Source organism: Heloderma suspectum, chromosome 4 (genome assembly GCF_057233095.1).
Source record: "Heloderma suspectum isolate Gila_16-S chromosome 4, 16-S_ref, whole genome shotgun sequence".
NCBI classification, from domain to species: domain Eukaryota; kingdom Metazoa; phylum Chordata; class Lepidosauria; order Squamata; family Helodermatidae; genus Heloderma; species Heloderma suspectum.
In genome coordinates, this window is record NC_139461.1 from 253,628,942 (window position 1) to 253,649,780 (window position 20,839).

Consider the following 20,839-nt stretch of genomic DNA (forward strand, 5'->3'; position numbering starts at 1 on the left):
GTGCCTGGATTGGGCTAGAGCCTCACCTGTGATTGAACCAGCTGTGGGAAGAGGCTCATAAACAACCAGCCCTGCCATGGGTGGTGGGGCTGACACCAAAAGGGGTCTCCTCTTTGGATTGTCCCTCTGGGGAGCTAGGTGGGCATCCCCACGTTAGCTGGGAATAGCCCTGTTGGCTGTGTGAGAAACAGGCCTGTGACCTTGACCTAGGGTGAGAGCCTGGGTGGAGGAAGTTGCAGCATGTGGGATCCCCGGCCCCCATGGGAGTTGAGAGGAGAAAGATAGGAATATAGACTGTGAGTTAACATCTTCCAGCCAACTTGGAGTGGGATGTAATCACCCATGTGGTTTCATTTATTTGCCCTAATTTGTCATCATTGGTCATTATTCTGTTTTAACCAGTTGGTTTACATCAATTGGCTGGCAGAATTATTACTGCTTGCCCTGTGACACTTAAAACATAAACATATAGAGGAAACTCATAATGTATCCGATCTTCAATTTCTGGGAATCCACAAATGCACATTTGTTGTTCATAAGGGACCTGATGGTATCTGCCAATGATAACTGCTTCTGGCATGGTGTGAAATTGTAAAGCTGTAAAAGCTTGTCTGTCTGGGAAAGGTCAGATCTACCAAATATGAGGTTCTCAAACTGTTACATTTATAAAATCTATAAAAACTAAAAAATGTAGAAGATAAAATGGCCTGCTGATCCAACATATTTTGATCAAAAAACAATTTTCACAGCTCTCTCTTAGAAAGTGGAACATAGGATGATAGAAAGCTATCTTATCCTGAATCAGACTATTGGTCCATCTAGCCCAGTATTGTAGCTATCCAAAGTTTCAGTCAAGTTTTTTCCTAGCCTTGCCTGGAGATGCTGGGGACTGAACCTGGGAACTTCTGCATGCAAAACATGTGTTCTACCACTGAGCCACAGCCCCTAAGTGGACCAAAGAGATCCTCAGATATGGAGCATGATTGAAGGAGATAATTAAATCCACGGCATGCAAAACTGAAGGCTAATAAAACATATCTTAGACAAAAACTTATCAGATTAATTTTTCAATTTTCTCAAGCATTAAGAACAGTCTAGTGTACTCGAGCTCTAACTGACGGAAGACCCACTTCTGCCCAGATCAATGCTGCTGGGTGCCTGAAGGTAATGCCAATATTTCCAGAGGAAAGAATTCTGAATTGTTTCCAGTTTGGTGACTTGAAAATTATCCTGCCCCATACTAAAATGCCATATAAGATACGGGCAATGCTCAATGAGGTAACTTTACAGATGTAGCCAGAAGTAGGAAAGATATACATCTTTGTCCCCAGCTTGGAATCATGCACTCCTACCTTTATGAAGTGGTAGTCCTGAATAGCACCCTTATCTTCCAAAACTGTATGCAAATTTTTGCACTGCTACATGTCCATTCATAAAACTACTTTGTTTTCTTCAATGTGTATGAATTTCTATGTGGGGCTGGTGTTTGTGCTTGCCTAGAAATCTCACCATATCTTCTGGCAACTTAGCTTCCTAGTCCCAGATGCATGCAGGGGACTGTGGTCTGTGAAGCAAATGCTGCTGCATATGTCCAGAAGCAGTCCTTCCACTGTGTGATTTCACATCTAGAGCTTACTTTAGCACTGAAAACAGGCAAACAAAGACTACAATACATGCAAACCTACTTGATGGTAGTAAGATAGAAACTGAGTGGGATTTGCTTTTTCAAGATTCGTTTGAAAATCCAATGAGCATAATGCTCTCTGCAAATTATGGAGCATATCCCTCCCAAAACACTTGTGATCTAACACAACCACAGCTGATGTTAAAAGCAACTCAAATACCTGACTTTATATGGACATACAGGGCAGTATCCAATGGAGCCTTTGTGTGGGCAGTCCAAGTTTGCTGGCCCCGGTGTGTGTGTGTGTGGCTAGCAGCAGCTCACATGTGGCCTCTACCACTGGTGGCTGCAATGTAGTGCTTCCAGGGGGAAGTGTCATAACAAGTGGAACTGCTCGTTTCTGGAAGGACAGGTTGCACCCCTTCCAGAAACAAGCATTTCTGCTTGTTGCAGCCCTTCCTCCTAGAAGCACTACATCAAGGCCACCAGTGGTAGTGGCTGTATGTGCGCTGGGGCCAGATGTCTTGAGCAGCCCACGCAAGGGTTCCGTTGGATACTGCCCACAGTCTAATATGCTAACAGGCAGGTGGCTACAGACCATGTTAGTGAGGAGCTATAAAGCCAAATATCCTGCATTCTAACAAATTTTAAGGCTGGAATCCTGTGCACACTTAGTGGGACTTACTTCTGAACAAATGTTGACAAGATTGGGTTGCCTTCCCAAACCTATTTACATGGAAACAAATTCCATTGAAATTCATCTGTTATACTTCCAAGTTAATTTGGTTAGGATTATCAAGCATATAGAACAATTCCTTCTGAAAAAGAATCAACACGGCTTCTGAAAAGGTAAGTCCCATCTCACTAACTTTTTAGAGTTCTTTGACACTGTCAATAAACATGTGGACAGGGGATGACATGGTAAACACTGTTTACTGGATTTCTAAAAGGCTTTTGACAAAGCCCCTCACCAAAGGCTCCTAAGCAAACTTTTGTTGTTGTTGTTCAGTTGTTAAGGTCATCTTATGGTTTGGTAACTGGTTAAAAAAAGGAAGCAAAAAGTGGAAATATATGGTCAATTCTCATCTCTCTTTAGGTGTTCATTTTACACTATTGATCTTGCCCTGCCAATTCATCACCAAGCCCATACCAATGCTGTTTATTTGACTAGGTGCTGTATTCATTTGTGTCCTGTTTAGTACTGTGTAACGCTCAGGACACAATTCTATGCATGACAGAAAAAAGTCCTACAACTCCCAGCCAACATGGCTGGCTGGGGAATGCTGGGAGTTGTAGGATATTTTCTGTTTAAACATGCACAGAATTGTGCTTCCAGTCTTGAACATTTGGCCTCCCTCTGAGTCGTCCCCTTCCTCTCTAGTCAAGGCATATATCTGACAAAGTGGGCTCTGATCATATCTGACCACAATATATATGTAGTTCTTTAAGAGTGCAATCCTTTGCATGTTTTGATAGAAAAAAAAAAAGTCCTACAACTCCCAGGATTTTTTCTGTCTAAAGATGCATAGGATTGCGCCTTAAGGCGCCAAAACTCTTAGAAAGAATTGTATTTAGGTTTTGCATTTGCAACACGATGAACTGTGATGCTCGGTGGCAGTATACCTGAAAAGAAAAGACCTTCTAGTACACGTACGTACACGTGTACACACACTCACTCACTCATACGAGGCAGTTCGCACTGCTATATGTACCACACATCGACGATGCGGCCACGTCACCCCTTCTCTTGCTCCACCTGCCCAGTGCGAACCTTCTTCAGTGTCCGCTAGAGAACAGGGGGGCCGGGCAAGGCAACCGAAGTCACGACTACAGCCACCTTCCATCCTGCCGCTCTCCCGCCGTTCCCGGAAGGACAACGCTCCTCAGCAGCTTTCGCCGCGCGCCTCTCCCAACGCTTCCTCGCCCCGCATGCGTAGTTGGGACCCTGGACATCCTCTTCGCCTCAGCCCCTCCTCAGCTCGGCGTCATGCAACAACGGTCGTCGTGGGCGCCTCTGCGGGTCCAGCGGTTTTCGGGGTTACTGGTGTTAGTGCTGCTGCTGCTGCTGCCTCTGGGGTCGCTGGGTGGGTGTGAGGCAAGGCCTCGCCCCCTTCTTTCCTAATGTGAGGTCTCCCGCGGCCGCGCGGCCCCCTTTCCCTCACGACTGCCCCTCTCGTCTTGCCGCCTTCCCTGAACGCCGCCTTCCTCCCAAGTCGTGCTTGGGGAGAGAGTATCTTCTCACGGGGCGCTGACGTTCATTTCTAGGCGCCCGAGACAAACGGGCTCGGGAACAGCCGCTCCCCATCTCGGAGGCTGAGCCCCGTCTTCGCAGCCTGTCTGGCCACGCGCAGTTGGGTGGGGGTGCCTGAAGAAGCTTAGGTGATATAAGGAGGCCGGCTCCACGCAGAGGCCCACGCAAACCAAATTAACAAAATGAGAATCAGAACAATGGAAGTATAAAATATCCTGCTTGCTGAAAGCTGATTCATTTCCTTTTGGGGATATTTCAATAGAAACTTCTGATTTCAAATGAATGAGAACGGTGCTAATTTCACTAGAGCAGGGATCACCAACTTTTTCACTACTTGGGCGCACTTAGCTTTGGCTATTGGGAGGTATAGAAATGTAATAAATAAAAATAAATTTAGAATGTTGAGAGATTTATTATGGGCACTTGTACGAAATGGCTGCCATGGTGGATATGGCCAGTCACAAAAAAATGATTCCTAGAACGCAGATTTGAGGCTAAAAAGAAAAGTAACTTATCCAAGAACAATCACAAGGCAGAGGTGGTGTCTGAGCTTCAAAATACAAAACCTCTCTTTTTGAACCCACAGTTTTCTGCACAGATGAGGGCGAGAGACAAGTAACTTGGCCAAGACTGCCGCTTGGGACTCAGAAGTATGCTTGAAAATAAAGATGGTGCTGGAGGCTGGCACCTCGGTTTGTAGCATGTCAGCCTCTCAGCTAAAAAAAGAAGTAAAAATAAAAGTCAGGAAGGTCAAGAAGCCTGTCAAGTGCCAAGAGAGGTGTCTACAGGCACAGTGATGCCCATGGGCGCCATGTTAGAGATCTTGGTGGTAGAGCTTGCACAAGGGAAGGTCCTGGGAGACTGAACCTTAATTGTCAAATAAAGATCTCTGCTAATACTTAAAAAAATATTCATGTATGTATTATTATTGTTATTTCACAATGAGTCTTTATGATCTAGATTTTGGCATATTAATCAAGGCCTCTCCCTCAACAGTCACCACCACCAGCCATTTCAGCAGACTGAACTGAGAGAGATGAGAGGGGAAATAGGGCCATTTCACCAGCCCTGCTGAAAGACTTAATTTTTTTCCTCTTCACTCTCCATTAATTTTTCAGTGTGTCTTAGATTATAAACCTGTGGGCAGGGATTGTTTCGTTTTACTGATGATATTTAAGCCACGCTGGGAGCCTTTTTGGCAGAACATTGGGATAAAAAATACTTTAAATTAATTAATAAATAATGACCATAACAAAAATATAGTGTTGTAGGCAGCGAATAAGTTCAATTATTTATTTCATTTCTATATCTCCCAAAAGCTGAAGCTTTCTGGGCGGTTCACAGAAATTAATAAAAAGGTTTTTTTCTGTCGATTTATTTAACATATTTTTAAACAATTCTTAGGTGACTGTGCTACTGCTGACTTGCCAGTCTTTGTCTATTCTGAGCCAGCACTTGAGATGCTTCCAGATTCTTTTCCAGACAAACATATGATTAAATACAGATGCAAACAAGGTTTTACACGTATCCCTGGAAGAGAACAAACTGCTGCATGTGTTGTCAATACTTGGTCAGCACTGGAAGAACTTTGTAATGGTATGTGCTTCTGTAAGAAAGAAATAAAGTTATTTACTTTGTTATTCATAAAACTTTGCTCTTATATTTTAAACATAAGAAATATTGAGGATCTCTCATTATTTTGTGGCTGCCATATTCATACTTGGAAGTAAGTACTATTGAAATCAGAAGAATGTCTCAGAATATGCTCTGGGTTGGGGTTTAAATCAGTGGGTTGTATTAGTGGATATGAATGTTAGATACAGATGAAGTGATCGAGCATAAAAAGCTCTGGTGGTGTCTTTGTTTCTGTGAATTCTTTTTTGAGATTGACGCAAAAGAATATAGCTTTCCCAGTTAATTTTGAGAAATTATTACTATGCATGCTTGCTTGGAAATGTCCCAATGAGTTCAGTTATATTACCCCAAGTAAATGTGCATTGGATTGAAGCCTTAGGTGAATAGCACCTTTGAAAAATAGATTCAAGGAATTGCTTTACTTTGCTGATACCCAGAGAACATAAGAGCCCTGCTGGATCAGACCAAAGGCCTACCTATTCCTTCAGTGTCCAGCCAGATGCCAATGGGAAGCCCACAAAACAGGACATGAATGCAATAGCACCTTCCTGTTTGTGTTCCCCAGCAACTGGTTTTGAGATATCTACTGGGTCTGATACTGGAGGTAACTTATAGCCATGATGACAAGCTTATCCTTCATGAAATTGTCTGATCCCCTTTTAAAGCTATCCAAATTGGTGGCCATCACTAGATCTTGTATTCCCCCAAGTATTCCACTTTCTAAAACTATCTTTTAATGTCAGGAATAATTAAAGTCTCTCCAAATAATACTAGGCCCAGTGCAGATGTAACACTGGTGATCTCTTAACTACAGATCAGGAGTTAGCCTTGTGTTCATATGCTCCTTCCCCACAAATGAGCAATTCCCCACCCAACAGTTAAGGCAGCAACTATGTTTAAAATTATTCAGGTTGCCTCTGAGGGGAGATATGATAGCGCTCTTCAAGTGCTTGGAAGGTTCTCAGAGATACGAAGGCCAGGATCTCTTCTCGATCATCCCAGAGTGCAGGACATGGAATAATGGGCTCAAGTTACAGGAAGCCAGATTCCGGCTGAACATCAGGAAAAACTTCCTGACTGTTAGAGCAATACGACAATGGAACCAATGACCTAGGGAGGTAGTGGGCTCTCCCACACTAGAAGCATTCAAGACGAGGCTGGACAGCCATCTGTCAGGGATGCTGTGACTTGGATTCCTGCATTGAGCAGGGGGTTGGACTCGATGGTCTTGTAGGCCCCTTCCAACCCTACTATTCTAGAGTCTATGATTCTTTAAATGTTCAACCTACTTAGACTCCCCTTCATGGATCACTGCCTTGTTGTGGCGAAGGGGCTTGCGTAACTCAGTGAAGCCATAAGCTATGCCGTGCAGGGCCACCCAAGACGGACAGGTCATGGCAGAGAGTTCTGACAAAATGTGGTCCACTGGAGAAGGAAATGGCAACCCACTCCAGTATTCTTGCCAAGAAAACCCCATGGAACGTATCACAAGGCTAAAAGAAATGACGCCGGAAGATGAGCCCCTCAGGTCGGAAGATGTCCAATATGCTACTGGGGAAGAGCAGAAGGTATTTCCAAGTAGCGCCAGAAAGAGTGAAGCGGCTGGGCCAAACCCGAAAGGACACTCAGCTGTGGATGTGTCTGGTGGTGAAAAGAAAATCCGATGCTGTAAAGAACAATATTGTTTAGGAACCTGGAATGTCAGATCAATGAATCAAGGTAAGCTGGAGGTGGTCAAACATGAGATGGCAAGATTGAACATCGACATCTTGGGAATCAGCGAACTAAAATGGACAGGCATGGGCGAATTTAATTCAGGTGACTATCATATCTACTATTGTGGGCAAGAATCCCTTAGAAGAAATGGAGTAGCTCTCATAGTCAACAAAAGGGTGGGAAAAGCAGTACTGGGGTACAATCTTAAAAATGATAGAATGATCTCAGTACGAATCCAAGGCAAACCATTCAACATCACAGTAATTCAAGTCTATGCCCCAACCACTGAGGCCGAAGAAGCTGAGGTTGATCGGTTCTATGAAGACCTACAACACCTTCTAGAACTAACACCAAAAAAAGATGTCCTCTTCATCGTAGGGGATTGGAATGCTAAAGTAGGAAGTCAAGAAATCACTGGGATAACAGGCAAGCATGGCCTTGGTGTACAAAATGAAGCAGGACAAAAGCTAATAGAGTTTTGCCAAGAGAACATGCTGATCATAGCAAACACTCTTTTCCAACAGCACAAGAGGCGACTCTACACATGGACATCACCAGATGGTCAATATCGAAATCAGAGTGATTAGTCCTTTGCAGCCAAAGATGGAGAAGCTCCATACAGTCAGTAAAAACAAGACCTGGAGCTGACTGTGGCTCAGATCATGAGCTGCTTCTTGCAAAATTTCGGCTTAAATTGAAGAACGTCAGGAAAACCACTAAACCGTTCAGGTATGACCTAAATCATATCCCTGATGAATATACAGTGGAGGTGAGGAATAGATTTCAGGGATTAGACCTGATAGACAGAGTGCCTGAGGAACTATGGACGGAGGTCCGTAACATTGTTCAGGGGGCAGCAACGAAATCCATCCCAAAGAAAAAGAAATGCAAGAAAGCAAAGTGGCTGTCTGATGAGGCTTTACAAGTAGCTCACGAAAGAAGGGAAGCAAAAAGCAAGGGAGAAAGGGGAAGATATATGCAACTGAATGCAGAGTTCCAGAGAATAGCAAGGAGAGACAAGAAGGCCTTCTTAAATGAACAATGCAAAGAAATCGAGGAAAACAACAGAATGGGAAAGACTAGAGATCTCTTCAAGAAAATTGGAGATCTCAAGGGAACGTTTTGTGCAAAGACGGGCATGGTAAAGGACAAAGAAGGCAGGGACCTAACAGAAGCAGATGAGATTAAGAAGAGGTGGCAAGAATACACAGAAGAACTATACAGGAAAGATCTGAATGTCCCTGATAGCCATGATAGTGCGGTCACTGAACTTGAGCCGGACATCCTCGAGAGTGAAGTCAAGTGGGCCTTAGGAAGCATTAGTAACAACAAAGCTAGCAGAGATGACAGTATTCCAGCCGAGCTATTTAAAATCCTAAAAGATGATGCTGTTAAAGTGCTGCATTCAATATGCCAACAAATCTGGAACACTCAACAGTGGCCACAAGACTGGAAAAGGTCAGTTTACATTCCAATTCCAAAGAAGGGCAACGCCAAAGAGTGTTCAAACTACCGCACAATTGCGCTCATTTCACATGCCAGCAAGGTGATGCTCAAAATCCTACAAGCTAGGCTTCAGCAGTATGCGAACTGAGAACTACCGGAAGTACAAGCTGGGTTTCGAAGAGGCAGAGGAACTAGAGATCAAATCGCCAACATTCGCTGCATCATGGAGAAAGCAAGAGAATTCCAGAAAAACGTCTATTTCTGCTTCATTGACTACGCTAAAGCCTTTGATTGTGTGGATCACAACAAACTGTGGCAAATTCTTAAAGTGATGGGAGTACCAGACCACCTTACCTGTCTCCTGAGAAACCTGTACGAGGGTCAAGAAGCAGCAGTAAGAACCATACATGGAACAACCCATTGGTTCAAAATTGGGAAAGGAGTACGACAAGGCTGCATATTGTCACCCTGCTTATTTAACTTCTATGCAGAGTACATCATGAGAAATGCCGGGTTGGATGAATCAGAGGTCGGAATTAAGATTGCTGGGAGAATTATCAACAACCTCCGATATGCAGACGATACCACCCTAATGGCAGAAAGCGAAGAGGATCTCAAGAGCCTCTTGTTGAGGGTGAAAGAGGAGAGTGCAAAAGCTGGTTTGAAACTCAACATTAAAAAAACGAAGATCATGGCATCTGGCCCCATCACTTCCTGGCATATAGAAGGGGAAGAAATGGAAGCAGTGACAGATTTTACTTTCTTGGGCTCCAAGATCACTGCAGACGGTGACTGTAGCCATGAAATTAAAAGACGCTTGCTCCTTGGGAGGAAAGCTATGGCCAACCTAGACAGCATAGTAAGAAGCAGAGACATCACCTTGCCGACAAAGGTCCGTCTAATCAAAGCTATGGTTTTCCCAGTAGTAATGTATGGCTGTGAGAGCTGGACTATAAGGAAGGCTGAGCGCCGAAGAATTGATGCTTTCGAACTGTGGTGCTGGAGAAGACTCTTACGAGTCCCGTGGACTGCAAGGAGGTCAAATCAGTCCATCCTAAAGGAAATCAACCCTGAGTGCTCATTGGAAGGACAGATAATGAAGCTGAAGCTCCAATATTTTGGCTACCTAATGCGAAGAGAAAACTCCCTGGAAAAGACCCTGATGCTGGGAAAGACTGAAGGCAAAAGGAGAAGGGGACGGCAGAGGATGAGATGGCTAGATAGCATCACGGATGCAATGAATATGAACTTGAGCACGCTCCGGGAGAGAGCGCAGGACAGGAAGGCCTGGCGTGCTATGGTCCATGGGGTCACGAAGAGTCGGACACGACTGAACGACTGAACAACAACAACACTTAGACTAGGTGCAAATAATAATGTGGGAACCAAATTGGTTGGATCAAAAGTCTGGGCATAATCTTTTTTCATTACAATGGAAGACTGTAGTCAGGATTGACCCTAGGCCCTCTTTGGTTTTGGACTGTGATTCTATTTTGGAGACAAGAGTTAGAAGAAGCCCAGCAGAAACACAGTCTCTGAGGGAAGAAATTCCTAGGAGCCAGCAAAGAACCTGACCAGGAGTTTATCAAGGAGGAGGAGGGCCAGGCTCAGAGACTGTCTCCCCCCCCCCCCCGCCCTTCCCATGGGAACCATGGCTGTCGGAGGGGGAGGGAGCTTTGGGATTGACAGATGCCCGAGCTTGCTGCTGAGTTAAATGGGCAGAGTTGAGAGGAGTTGGTGGGAGGCATCACACCAGATTGGCTGCCCATCAGAAGTTGGGTCAGGAGGATCCTCCCTGCAGGCAAGAGCTCAGAAAAAGCCAGCCAAGCACAGGGAAACCCATCCATAGTCGAAAAGAAAACTGCCTTGCTTTCAGTACCTTTCTAAATTAAAGCACTATTTAGCAAATTAAACCCCAAAGACAGCTCCCAGGGTTTATAGTTGCTCTAGGTGTGAAGAAGTAGTATTTACTGAATAAAAAAGTGTGGATTGCACAGCTAGTCTCAGTTGCCTCACTTCTTGGTGGGAGGGCTCAGAATCCACCACAACTGCCATCAGATTTCCCATAAATCCCATGTATATTGCCTTAACCTCCAGGGTGGAAATGTAGCATATAAATGTCATAAGTACAGTGAAAAGAGGCTGTAGATGATGACTTATCTGTTGCTTGCTAGATTGCAAACAAACTGTTAATACGAGTGTATGGAACATAATACCTGTTGTGCTTTAAAGAAAAATGTAATATACATACTTTGTAGCTGCCTTTAGGGGTGTATGGATTACTTACCCCATTCCACTGGGGGGGGGGTGTTCCGTCCCTCCCCGCCGGAGTCTTCCCTGGCCAGCTCTGCTCCGCGGGGAGCCTGCGGGGCCGCTGGCCGGGGCCGCTCACAGCTGGACTTCCATCCGCTGCTGGGCTGTGGCCAGCGTCCCTGCAGTAGCTGTGATAAGCTACGTAGCCTATCACGGCAAAAGGCAGGGACGCAAATGGCGGTTGCTACACCATTTGCGTCCCTGCAGTAGCCGTGATAGTCTACATATATATTTACGTAGCCTATGATAGGCTACGTAAACACGTAGCTTATCATGGCTAAAGTAGAATGGAAATGGCAGCTGCAGACCGGGGCAGCCATTCGTGGGGCAGCGGACGGCCAACAAAGGTAGGCTCTGTCCTAGGGGTATTCCGTGGGGTGGCGGGGGGGATTGCTCCGTTCTGCCATGGACTCCGGGGTGTGTCAGGCCTCACTGCAGTCTGTGGCGGAATTCTCTAACATCCCTACCTGCCTTCTGGAAAGATGCTGCTGACGAAATTAATTTGATTCTTCAGGGTTTCATCTTGTCCCCTATGTTTCTTAACATCACATGAAGCTGTTGGGGGAAATCATCAGTATTTGGATAATATGCAGCTCTACCTCTCTATCTACGAATCCTAGTAAATCTGGGACTCTAGGACAGGTATTTGGAGACAGTTTTGGAATGGATGAGGTATAACAAGCTGTAGCTTTATACAGATAAGGCAGAGATACTGTAGGTGGGAAAGTCAGCTGTTCTGGATGGACATTTGCAATCTGTTCTGGATATGCTTGCACTTCCTCTAAAAGACCAAAGTTGCAGCTTGGGGGTCCTCCTGGATTTAGCCCTATCTGTGGAGGTGCAGGTGTCATCAGTGGCTAGAAGTACCTTATATCAGGTTATCCTAGTATCCCAGCTACAACCCTATCTAGATAAAGCAGACTTTGCCTCAGTTACTCTTGCCCTGGTTACATCCAGACTAGATTACTGTAAAGCTCTTTATGTGGGGCTGCCTTTAAAGATGGTCCAGAAGTTTGAGTTGGCAGAGAATGCAGCTGTCCTAATTGGGGCTAAATATTTGGACCATATTATACCTATATTATTTCAGTGGCACTGGCTACCTGTTTGCTTCAGGGCCCAACTTAAAAGTGCTGGTGTTGACCTTTAAAGCCCTAAATGGTTTGGGAACAGGTTATTTGAAGGACTGCCTACATCTGTTTGAATCTGCCCGGCCCTTAAGAGATTGGACGCAGTGGCCCTGTTTACAGGCCTGCCTTCAGTGTCAGTTATACTTGTGGGCATAGGAGATGGGACTTTTTACACTGTGGCATCATATCTGTGGAATTTGTTCCCCAAAGAGGTACATTTCAATATGTTTGGTTCCTTCCCTATTCGCCCTTAAACAGGCCTTAAAGACATTTTTATTTCCATGTAATTTTAGCTGAAGATGCTGGACTGGATTTTAAATTGTTCTCTGTTATGAATCATATTAAATTATTTAATTTGTTTTAACTGGATTGCTGGGCTAGATAACGATATGCTTTATACTGCTGTTTTAATTCCCTGAGAATTGCATTCCTGTTTGCATTCAGGTTTGGAAATGGGGCATGTTCACATGATTTGTGAACAGGAACAAAATTCCCTAACATCCCTATTTACCAGTCTCTACAGAGGGATACTTGTTGTTCAGTGTATCCACTGTTACACAGTTCTGACCATTAATGCAGCTGCTCTAAGCGGTTTTGAGCAAGTTGCTATGAAATATAGGTGTGGAAGGACGGAATAACATCAGAAACTGGGACAAAAAGCATAAAACCATTTTGTCTTCCCATTAGTAAAATAGAGAGGAAAAAGAACAAGAAAATGGTCACAGGCAATTGTCATCTTTCTCTGTTTGATGCACTTGTGCTATGCAAGAATTAAAGCAAAACCAGTTCAGTGCTACACATGATTTTGCAATAGCAAGTTTTGACTGGTGGCTCTTTCCGAAAAATGGGCTACAAATTCAGCAGTGTTAGAAGATCTGCATGGTTGGACTTTTTTAAAAAAATATTAAAATGATAAGTATGTGTTTTAGTTCCCAATAGTCTGTAATCTAGCTAAAAGGTACTAGCCAAATAATTGTGACAATGAGCTGGGATGAGGCAAATTTTTTTTTTTTCCTGATGAAATCTGATTTGTATTCCCTCCTAATCTTATTAATTATACTAAATTTGTTCATTTGGAATTATCTCCATGTTTCATTGTTTTAGAGACTGTAGCTATAAGTACTCAAAATGTGAAGGATCTGTTGGTGGACGGACAGAATGCTTCTGGTAAGAGTTCCATAAAAACCTGTACTTCCCTTCAGAAACACACACACACACAGTCTGCAGTTCTGCTGGAATGAGTATTGTGTCTAAAACTCAAACTAGATGTTACATTATTCACCATGTGAATGATTTTTTAATACATAGTGCAGAAGTGGGGTGGGGGTGGGCTGAGCAGGATTGGGACTGTGCTTTGTGGGGAGGGGTACTTTAATTCTTTGCCCACTATAGTTCTGATCCATACCAGGGTGCCCGGTGCCATCTATTTTTTGTTTTTTAAAAAATAATGCCCATAGGACCCTTCTTCCTGTTGCAAATAACCAGTGTGGGAGGCCCTACTTTGGATCAGGACCACAGTGAGGGCAAGGTTTAAACCCTCCCTCACACCATGGTTCCAATCTATTTTTATTTTTAAGAAATCATGCATACCAGTACTATAGATGTGACGAACACCATGTTTACTTTGGCCCTAGGGGAAATAAGTAATTAAAAAAACCCATGGTCACTTCTGAGGTCATATATACTAGCTACTTAGGTGCCCATGACAATCACATAAAACACAATTTCTATGCCACTGCTTGCTGGAAGGATAATTGTGTTTCTTCTGGAAGGGTGGTAGGTAGCTTGGGAAATAGACCTCGCTTCTAGGACTGGGAAGACAGATTTTAGTTTCTTGCATCTGGAGAAGTAGCTTCTCCCATGTATCTCCAGAAAACTTCTTGCTTTCATTGCAGCCAGGTAGGCCCACTGAAAGATCTTGTTGATGTGAGCCAAAACAAATTTTAAAAATGGAGAGAGAATAAAAGAAAGAAACATCAAAGCAGAAAGCAGGAAGTTTCAGAAAGGGAGCCCCAGGAGGGATCAGCCTATTCAGGCATCTTCAGAAGGGAGAGAGTACTTCTCACCCAGTTTCCCCTGCTCAGCAGACGCCAGCAGGTCACCCAACAAGCACGTTTAGCTTGCCAGAGGACAGATGCTCTGAACATTGACTCTGTCCCAAACACTATAATTTCAGCAGTAGTTGCTTTCAGGCACCTCTGCTGTGAGGAGCTGAGATGTGGCCATAACCTCAGGAGTAGGAAAATAGCCTGGCTGAAGGCCAGGAAGCAGGTTTTATCATACTAGGGCAAGGGGTTCCAATCTCAGAGGCCCCAGCAGTCATTTTCCCCATAGCTCAGTCTGCTCCAACCTGGTGCCCTCCAAATGTTTTGGACTTCAACTCACATCGCCCATGGTCAGGAATGCTGAGAGTTGTAGTTCAAAACATCTGGAGGACACCAGTTTGGGGAAGGCTGTCATAGTGGGAACAAAGAATTTAATGTTCTTGCAGTGGAGGGGGAGAGTATACACTTAACCTTTGTTGACTGGGTGAAAGCTATGTTTGATCATTGCTTTATGAAGGCTCACCCTATCCAAATCCCTTTCTCTCCTGCTGGGAATCCTGTACCCATGGGTACAGGTTCTATTAAACTATAAGAATAGGGACATTGTTTTTTTTTTTTCTCTTGTAACTACTCCAGCAATTGTTTTAGATGCCATGCCTTTAAGCATTTATTCTGGTCCTACCAGACTTACTTGAACAAGTGAAGTTATAAAAGAAAGTGAAGCATTTGTTGTCCTATATACCATGTGCAGAACAGTTACAGAAACTTAAAGTGCTATCATTTGCACATCTACTGGGAAGTAAATCACATCGAGTTCAACGGAACTTGTTCCCAGGAAACTGTGTACACTATATATATGCTGTATAGAATTGCAACGTTAATTCACTATCAATTAATAACAATAATAATAATAGTAATAATAATAGTGATGATCCAACCCAAAGTAAGTCAAACCATTTCTCATAAAATGGCAAAACCAGTGACATTGGCTACCTGGTAGTATTTATTTGTAAAATTTCCATCTCATATTCCCTTAGACTCAAGATGGTAATCATTTTTGAAAGAGCTATATGACATTCAAATAATAATAGTATTTAGTTCAGAGGAATTTATTTCATATACTTAGAAATATGAAGCAGATGTATTGTGAAATAATGATATTAGTAATTTGCCCTCTCATGTTTATGGACTTAGGTGAATTACATAACAGGGGATTAATCTTTAACAGGGGTTCTGCATATGCTGGTGTGCATCGTTTCATTTCTTGAGGGTTAAAAAATATATATTATTCTCCACTTTCAGCAGCGAAGTGTGACGATCCAATAGTTGAACATGGAGTAAAATTAAGTGGATTTGGACATCTGTACACTGTCGGCAACAATATTACATTTGAATGTAAAATTGGATACTTTATTATTGGAAGTTATTTGATTCAATGCATGGGAGACGGCTCCTGGTATCCTGAGGTACCATCCTGTAAAAAAAGTAAGTTTTTTTTTTTAAAAAAAGAACAAACATTGATTAGCAGTTATGTTTTCTCATTCAGCAGTAATAAGCCACTAAAACACACACACATGGTACAAAGCATTTTATCAGAAGAGCGAAAGGGGGTAAGGTAAATACAGAGCTATACAATGAAATCTAAACTCTGACTCATCTTTTCCTTTCTTCTAATGTCATTTAGGGATCTTGGCCAAGTTCAGCTAATCTGTTCAGCTTAAGCAACATAATTAGTGTGATAATTGCACAGTAATGAGTGGCAGCCCAAAATTGTAGGCATCTGTATAAAGTCTTTAGTTGTGTGTTTGCTCATGTGTTGGTCTTGTGAGGATGGGCAGGAAGTAAAAGCATGATCTGGAGCAGAGGTCTCATTAGGTATTAAATGGGTGGTGGAGAAAATCTGAGGAAACCAAGGCAACAGGTGATCCAGAGGTGGAGGCCAGATGAGGCCAATGATCAGAGCTTAGACATTATGTCAGGCAGCTTGCAGCATGACAGGATATTTTCAAATTCCGCATATTAGGACACAATTTAGGAATAAATTATACAGATATTTGAGGGGAAAAACAAAATTTGACATTTACTTGACGTGCAACCTTGTCAGTAAAATTACATTTATTATTTGAACACAAACATAATTTAGTTTTTATTTAAAATAAAGTAGAATATAGTTTTGAACCAACAGATATAGGAGGGGCAGTGAAGTTGCATATTGAGTAATATTTTGAACAAAGGAATTCGTGAAAAGTTTTAAAAGAATTAAAAAAACAAATTACTAATGATACTATACAAGATACATAGATATATATCAGATTAAAAATATCCTGATTTGTTAGAAGAATGTTAGATGCCAAGTTTTACATGTTGACTATCTACATAACTTTTTGGAATGTCTGAAACAATGTTGGAAAGGAATATTGGATATAATCTTTTAAATGTCAGGCTATCGCCTTACTGCTGACCCCACAATAATTTTACTGGGATATTTAAAGGAACAAATTGACCTGGATGATAGGTCTGCTGCCATCCGTAGTACATGCCCTGGTCTCCTCTCGTTTAGACTACTGTAATGCACTCTACGTGAGGTTACCCTTGAAGACGGTTCAGGAGCTGCAGCTGGTACAGAACATGGCAGCTCACCTGATTAAAGGCAGCTGCTGGCGAGATCACATCACTCCAGTGCTGAAGGAGTTGCACTGGTTACCAGTGGTTTTCCAGGCCAAATTCAAGGTGTTGGTTTTGACCTTTAAAACGCTATATGGTTCTGGCCCAGCCTATCTTAAGGAGAGCCTCCAGCAACATCAGACAGGCCACTTAACAAGATCAGCCTTGGATGACCTTCTCTCCGTTCCATCAGCCAGGACAGCTAGACTGGTGAGGACGAGGGAGAGGGCCTTCTCTGTGGTGGCCCCCACTCTGTGGAACTCCCTCCCTAGGGAACTCTGCCATGCTCCCTCTTTAATGAGCTTCCGCCATGCATTAAAAACATAGTTGTTCAAGTAGGCATTTGGGGTGGGTTAGGGTATTTTTAGAAAATGATGTTTTAATGTAGACTTTTATTGTTTTAAACTGTTCTGTTGCTGTACATCGCCCAGAGTGGCTGGGTGATCAGCCAGATGGGCTATTAATAAATTTAATAAGTAAGTAAATAAATAAATAAATAAATTCAGTTAATAGCAACTCTATTGACTATAGCAAAAAATTGCATTGCCTCTTATTGGAAGTGTTGTTAAAACCAATAGCTATCTGATTGGGTAAGGAGAATCTGGGGATCAGCTCTATCAATTAAATGGATATATTTCTTAAGGAAGTAGCAAGAGCCACAAATAAATTTATAGAAAAAATTCCTTTAAAAAACATTTGGAATAATAAGTATCATGATAGAATTCTGCCCTATGGGCAGTACCAAGTCCTGGCAGTCTACTAGTGGTAGGATAAATGAATGCTACTGCAATGGGGAGCTACCACTTGCTAGCATAACCTCCAGAAACTAGCACTTATGTGGCAGGACAAGTCAGTGGAGCTTAATAAGAACGTAAGAAGAGCCATGCTGGATCAGACAAAGGGTCCATCTAGTCCAACATTCTGTTCACACAGCAGCCAACCAGCTATTGACCAGAAAACTCACAAGCAGGACATGAGCGCAACAGCACCCTCCCACCCATGTTCCCCAGCAACTGCTGTATATAGGCTCACTGCCTCTGGTACTAGAGGTAGCACATAGCTATCAAGACTAGTAGCCATTGATAGCCTTTTCCTCCAGGAATTTGTCTAACCCCCTTTTAAAGCCATCCAAATTGGTAGGCATCACTACATCCTGTGGTAGCGAATTCCATAATTTAACAATGCGTTGTGTGAAGAAGTACTTCCTTTTATCTGTCCTGAATCTTCCAGCAATCACCTTCATAGGATGACCCCAGGTTCTAGTATTTTGGGAGAGGGAGAAAAATGTCTCCCTATCCACATTCTCCACACCATGCATAATTTTGTAGACCTTTTTTCCAAGCTAAACAATCCCAGTTGTTGGAACCTTCTGTCATAGGGGAGATGCTCCAGCCCCTTGATCATTTTAGTTGCTCTTTTCTGCACTTTTTCCAGCTCTACAGCATCTTTTTTTAGGTGTGGTGACCAGAACTGTACACATTATTCCAAGTATGTTCGCACCATAGGTTTGTATAAGGGCAGTATGATATTGGCAATTTTATTCTCAGTTCCTTTTCTAATTATGCCTAACACAGAGTTTGCCTTTTTTACAGCAGTGGCACACTGGGTTGACATTTTCATTGAGCCACAACCCCAAGATCTCTTTCTTGGTCGGTCACCGCTAGCTCAGATCCCATCAGGTTGTACTTGAAGTTGGGATTTTTTGCCCCAACTTGCATCACTTTACACCTGCTTACACTGAAAGCACATTTACCATTTAGATACCCATTCTCCCAGTTTGGGGAGATCCTTCTGGAACTTTTCACTACCCTTCTTGTTTTAACCACCCTAAATAATTTGGTGTCATTGGCAAACTAGGCCACTTCACTGCTCACTCCTAATTCCAGATAATTTATGAACAGATCCCTTTGGGACCCCACTATTTACTTCCCTGCATTGGGATAATTTACCTTTTATTCCTACTCTCTGCTTTCCATTCTTTAACCAGTTACTGATCCATAAGAGGACCTGTCCTCTTATTCCATGACTGCTAAGTTTGCTCAGGAGGCTTTGGTGAGGGACTTCGTCAAAAGCCTTTTGGAAATCCAAGTAAACAATGTCTACTGGATCACCCCGTCTACATGTGTATTGACACTCTCAAGGAACACTAAAAGGTTAGTGAGACAGGACTTACCTTTGCGGAAGCCATGTTGATTCTTTTTCGGCAGGCTTGTCCTTCTATATGCTTACTAATTTTATCTTTAAATGCCTTCAACCAATTTATCTGGAACAGACATTAAGCTAATGGGCTTGTAATTTCCCGGATCCCCCCTGTATCCCTTTTTGAAAATTGGTGTTACATTGGCCATCTTCCAGTCCTCTGGTATAGAGGCTGATCTTCGGGACATGTTGCATATTTCTGTTAGAAGATCAGCAATTTCATATTTGTGTTCTTTGAGAACTCTAGGATGGATACCATCTGGGCTGGTGATTTATTTGCTTTCAATTTATCAGTAAGGTTGAGAACTTCATGTTTTGTTACCACTATTTCCCTCGGATTCTCTTCCTGAAAACATCTGTTCAGGCACAGGTATCTGTCCTATATCTTCTGCAGTGAAGATGGATGAAAATAATTCATTCAGCTTCTCTGCCATCTCCTTGTCCCCCTTCAGTATTCTTTTAACTCCATTGTCAACCAGTGGTCCAACTGCCTCCCTAGCTGGTTTTCTGCTTCTGATATATTTAATGAATTCTTTACTGTTGGCCTTGATATTGTTAGCAGTATGCTCTTCGAAATGCTTTTTTGCATCTCTTATTGTCTGCTTGCATTGGCTTTGTGCAAGCTTGTGCTGCCTTTTGTTTTCCTCACTTGGGCAAGACTTCCATTTTCTGAAGGAAACTCTCTTTTCTCTGATAGCTCCCTTCATATTGCCTATTAACTGTGCTGGCGACCTCTTGGACTTATTGCTACCTTTCCTAACCTGTGGTATACATTTTATCTGGGCTTCTATTATTGTGGTTTTGAGTAATCTTCAAGCATTTTGAAGGGATTTAATCCTCTTGACTCCCCCTTTTAACTTCCTTTTCACCAGTTCCCTCATTTTAGAGAAGTTTCCTCTTTTGAAGTCAAATGTGACTGTGTTGGACTTCTTGGGCAATTTTCCACATTTATTTATTTAAAAAAGCTGATAGCACTGTGGTCACTGTTTCCAATTTATTCAACAACATTTACATCTCGTATTAGGTACTGGATGACACCACTTAGGATTAAATCCAAGGTCACCTCCCCTATGGTTGGTTCCATGACCAACTGTTCTAGGGCACAATCGTTTAGAGCATCGAGAAAATTAACCTCTTTGTCATGAATGGAACATGTATTTATCCAGTCAATGTGGGGGTAATTGGTTGCTCATTATTACAACACTTCCTTGTTTGGAGGCCTCCCTGATTTTTCATCTCAAGGTCACCCTGAGCATTCTGGTTTGGGGAACGATAGCACATTCCTAGCACTAAACTAGTTTTAGAGCCTGGTATTGTCACCCATACCGCTTCTGTGGAAGAGCCTACAAGAGCTTCCTTTTGTGAGCTCCGCTGACTTTTCCATTTCCAGGAGCACTAGTTTGGGCTGCTTTCCAGTTGTGCTAGCAAGTGCTAGCTCCCCATTTTACTAGCATTCCTTTCCACTATCACCACAGCATATAGCTCTATGCCGTTTTTTCTATAATTTAATTATTATCTATTGTAACATTTGACATTTAATTATTGGCTCCGTTCTTTAATTATGGCTCAGTTCTTTAATTATTGGCTTAGTTCTTTATTTATGGGCTTGGTTGGTTTTTGTTGTTGTTTTGCTAAATTATAGGTTTGCTAAAATCATTTAAAAGACATATTTATACCCTGCTTGCACTTTCCATCCAAATGTTATATTCAGAGTGGCTTATAATAAAATCAACAATAGCACCGAAACTAAACATGGGGCAGTGAGGAGGGAATCGCAAAACTTCAAGGCTAGTGAGCAATGGTAAGACGGAGTTGTTTT

The 20,839-nt window shown here is 42.7% G+C and overlaps 1 protein-coding gene across 1 annotated transcript in view; it reads left to right on the forward strand.

Annotated features, from left to right (window-relative positions):
- The first annotated feature begins 3,565 nt into the window (after positions 1-3,565).
- Positions 3,566-20,839, forward strand: part of LOC146348539 (zona pellucida sperm-binding protein 3 receptor-like) — a 33,801-nt gene continuing 16,527 nt past the window's right edge. The window contains exons 1-4 of the mRNA XM_084853398.1: positions 3,566-3,708; positions 5,280-5,471; positions 13,217-13,279; positions 15,460-15,642. Of these exons, the coding sequence (XP_084709524.1) occupies positions 3,612-3,708; positions 5,280-5,471; positions 13,217-13,279; positions 15,460-15,642 (535 nt within the window). The 5' untranslated portion in view covers positions 3,566-3,611. The remainder of the gene's footprint in view (positions 3,709-5,279; positions 5,472-13,216; positions 13,280-15,459; positions 15,643-20,839) is intronic.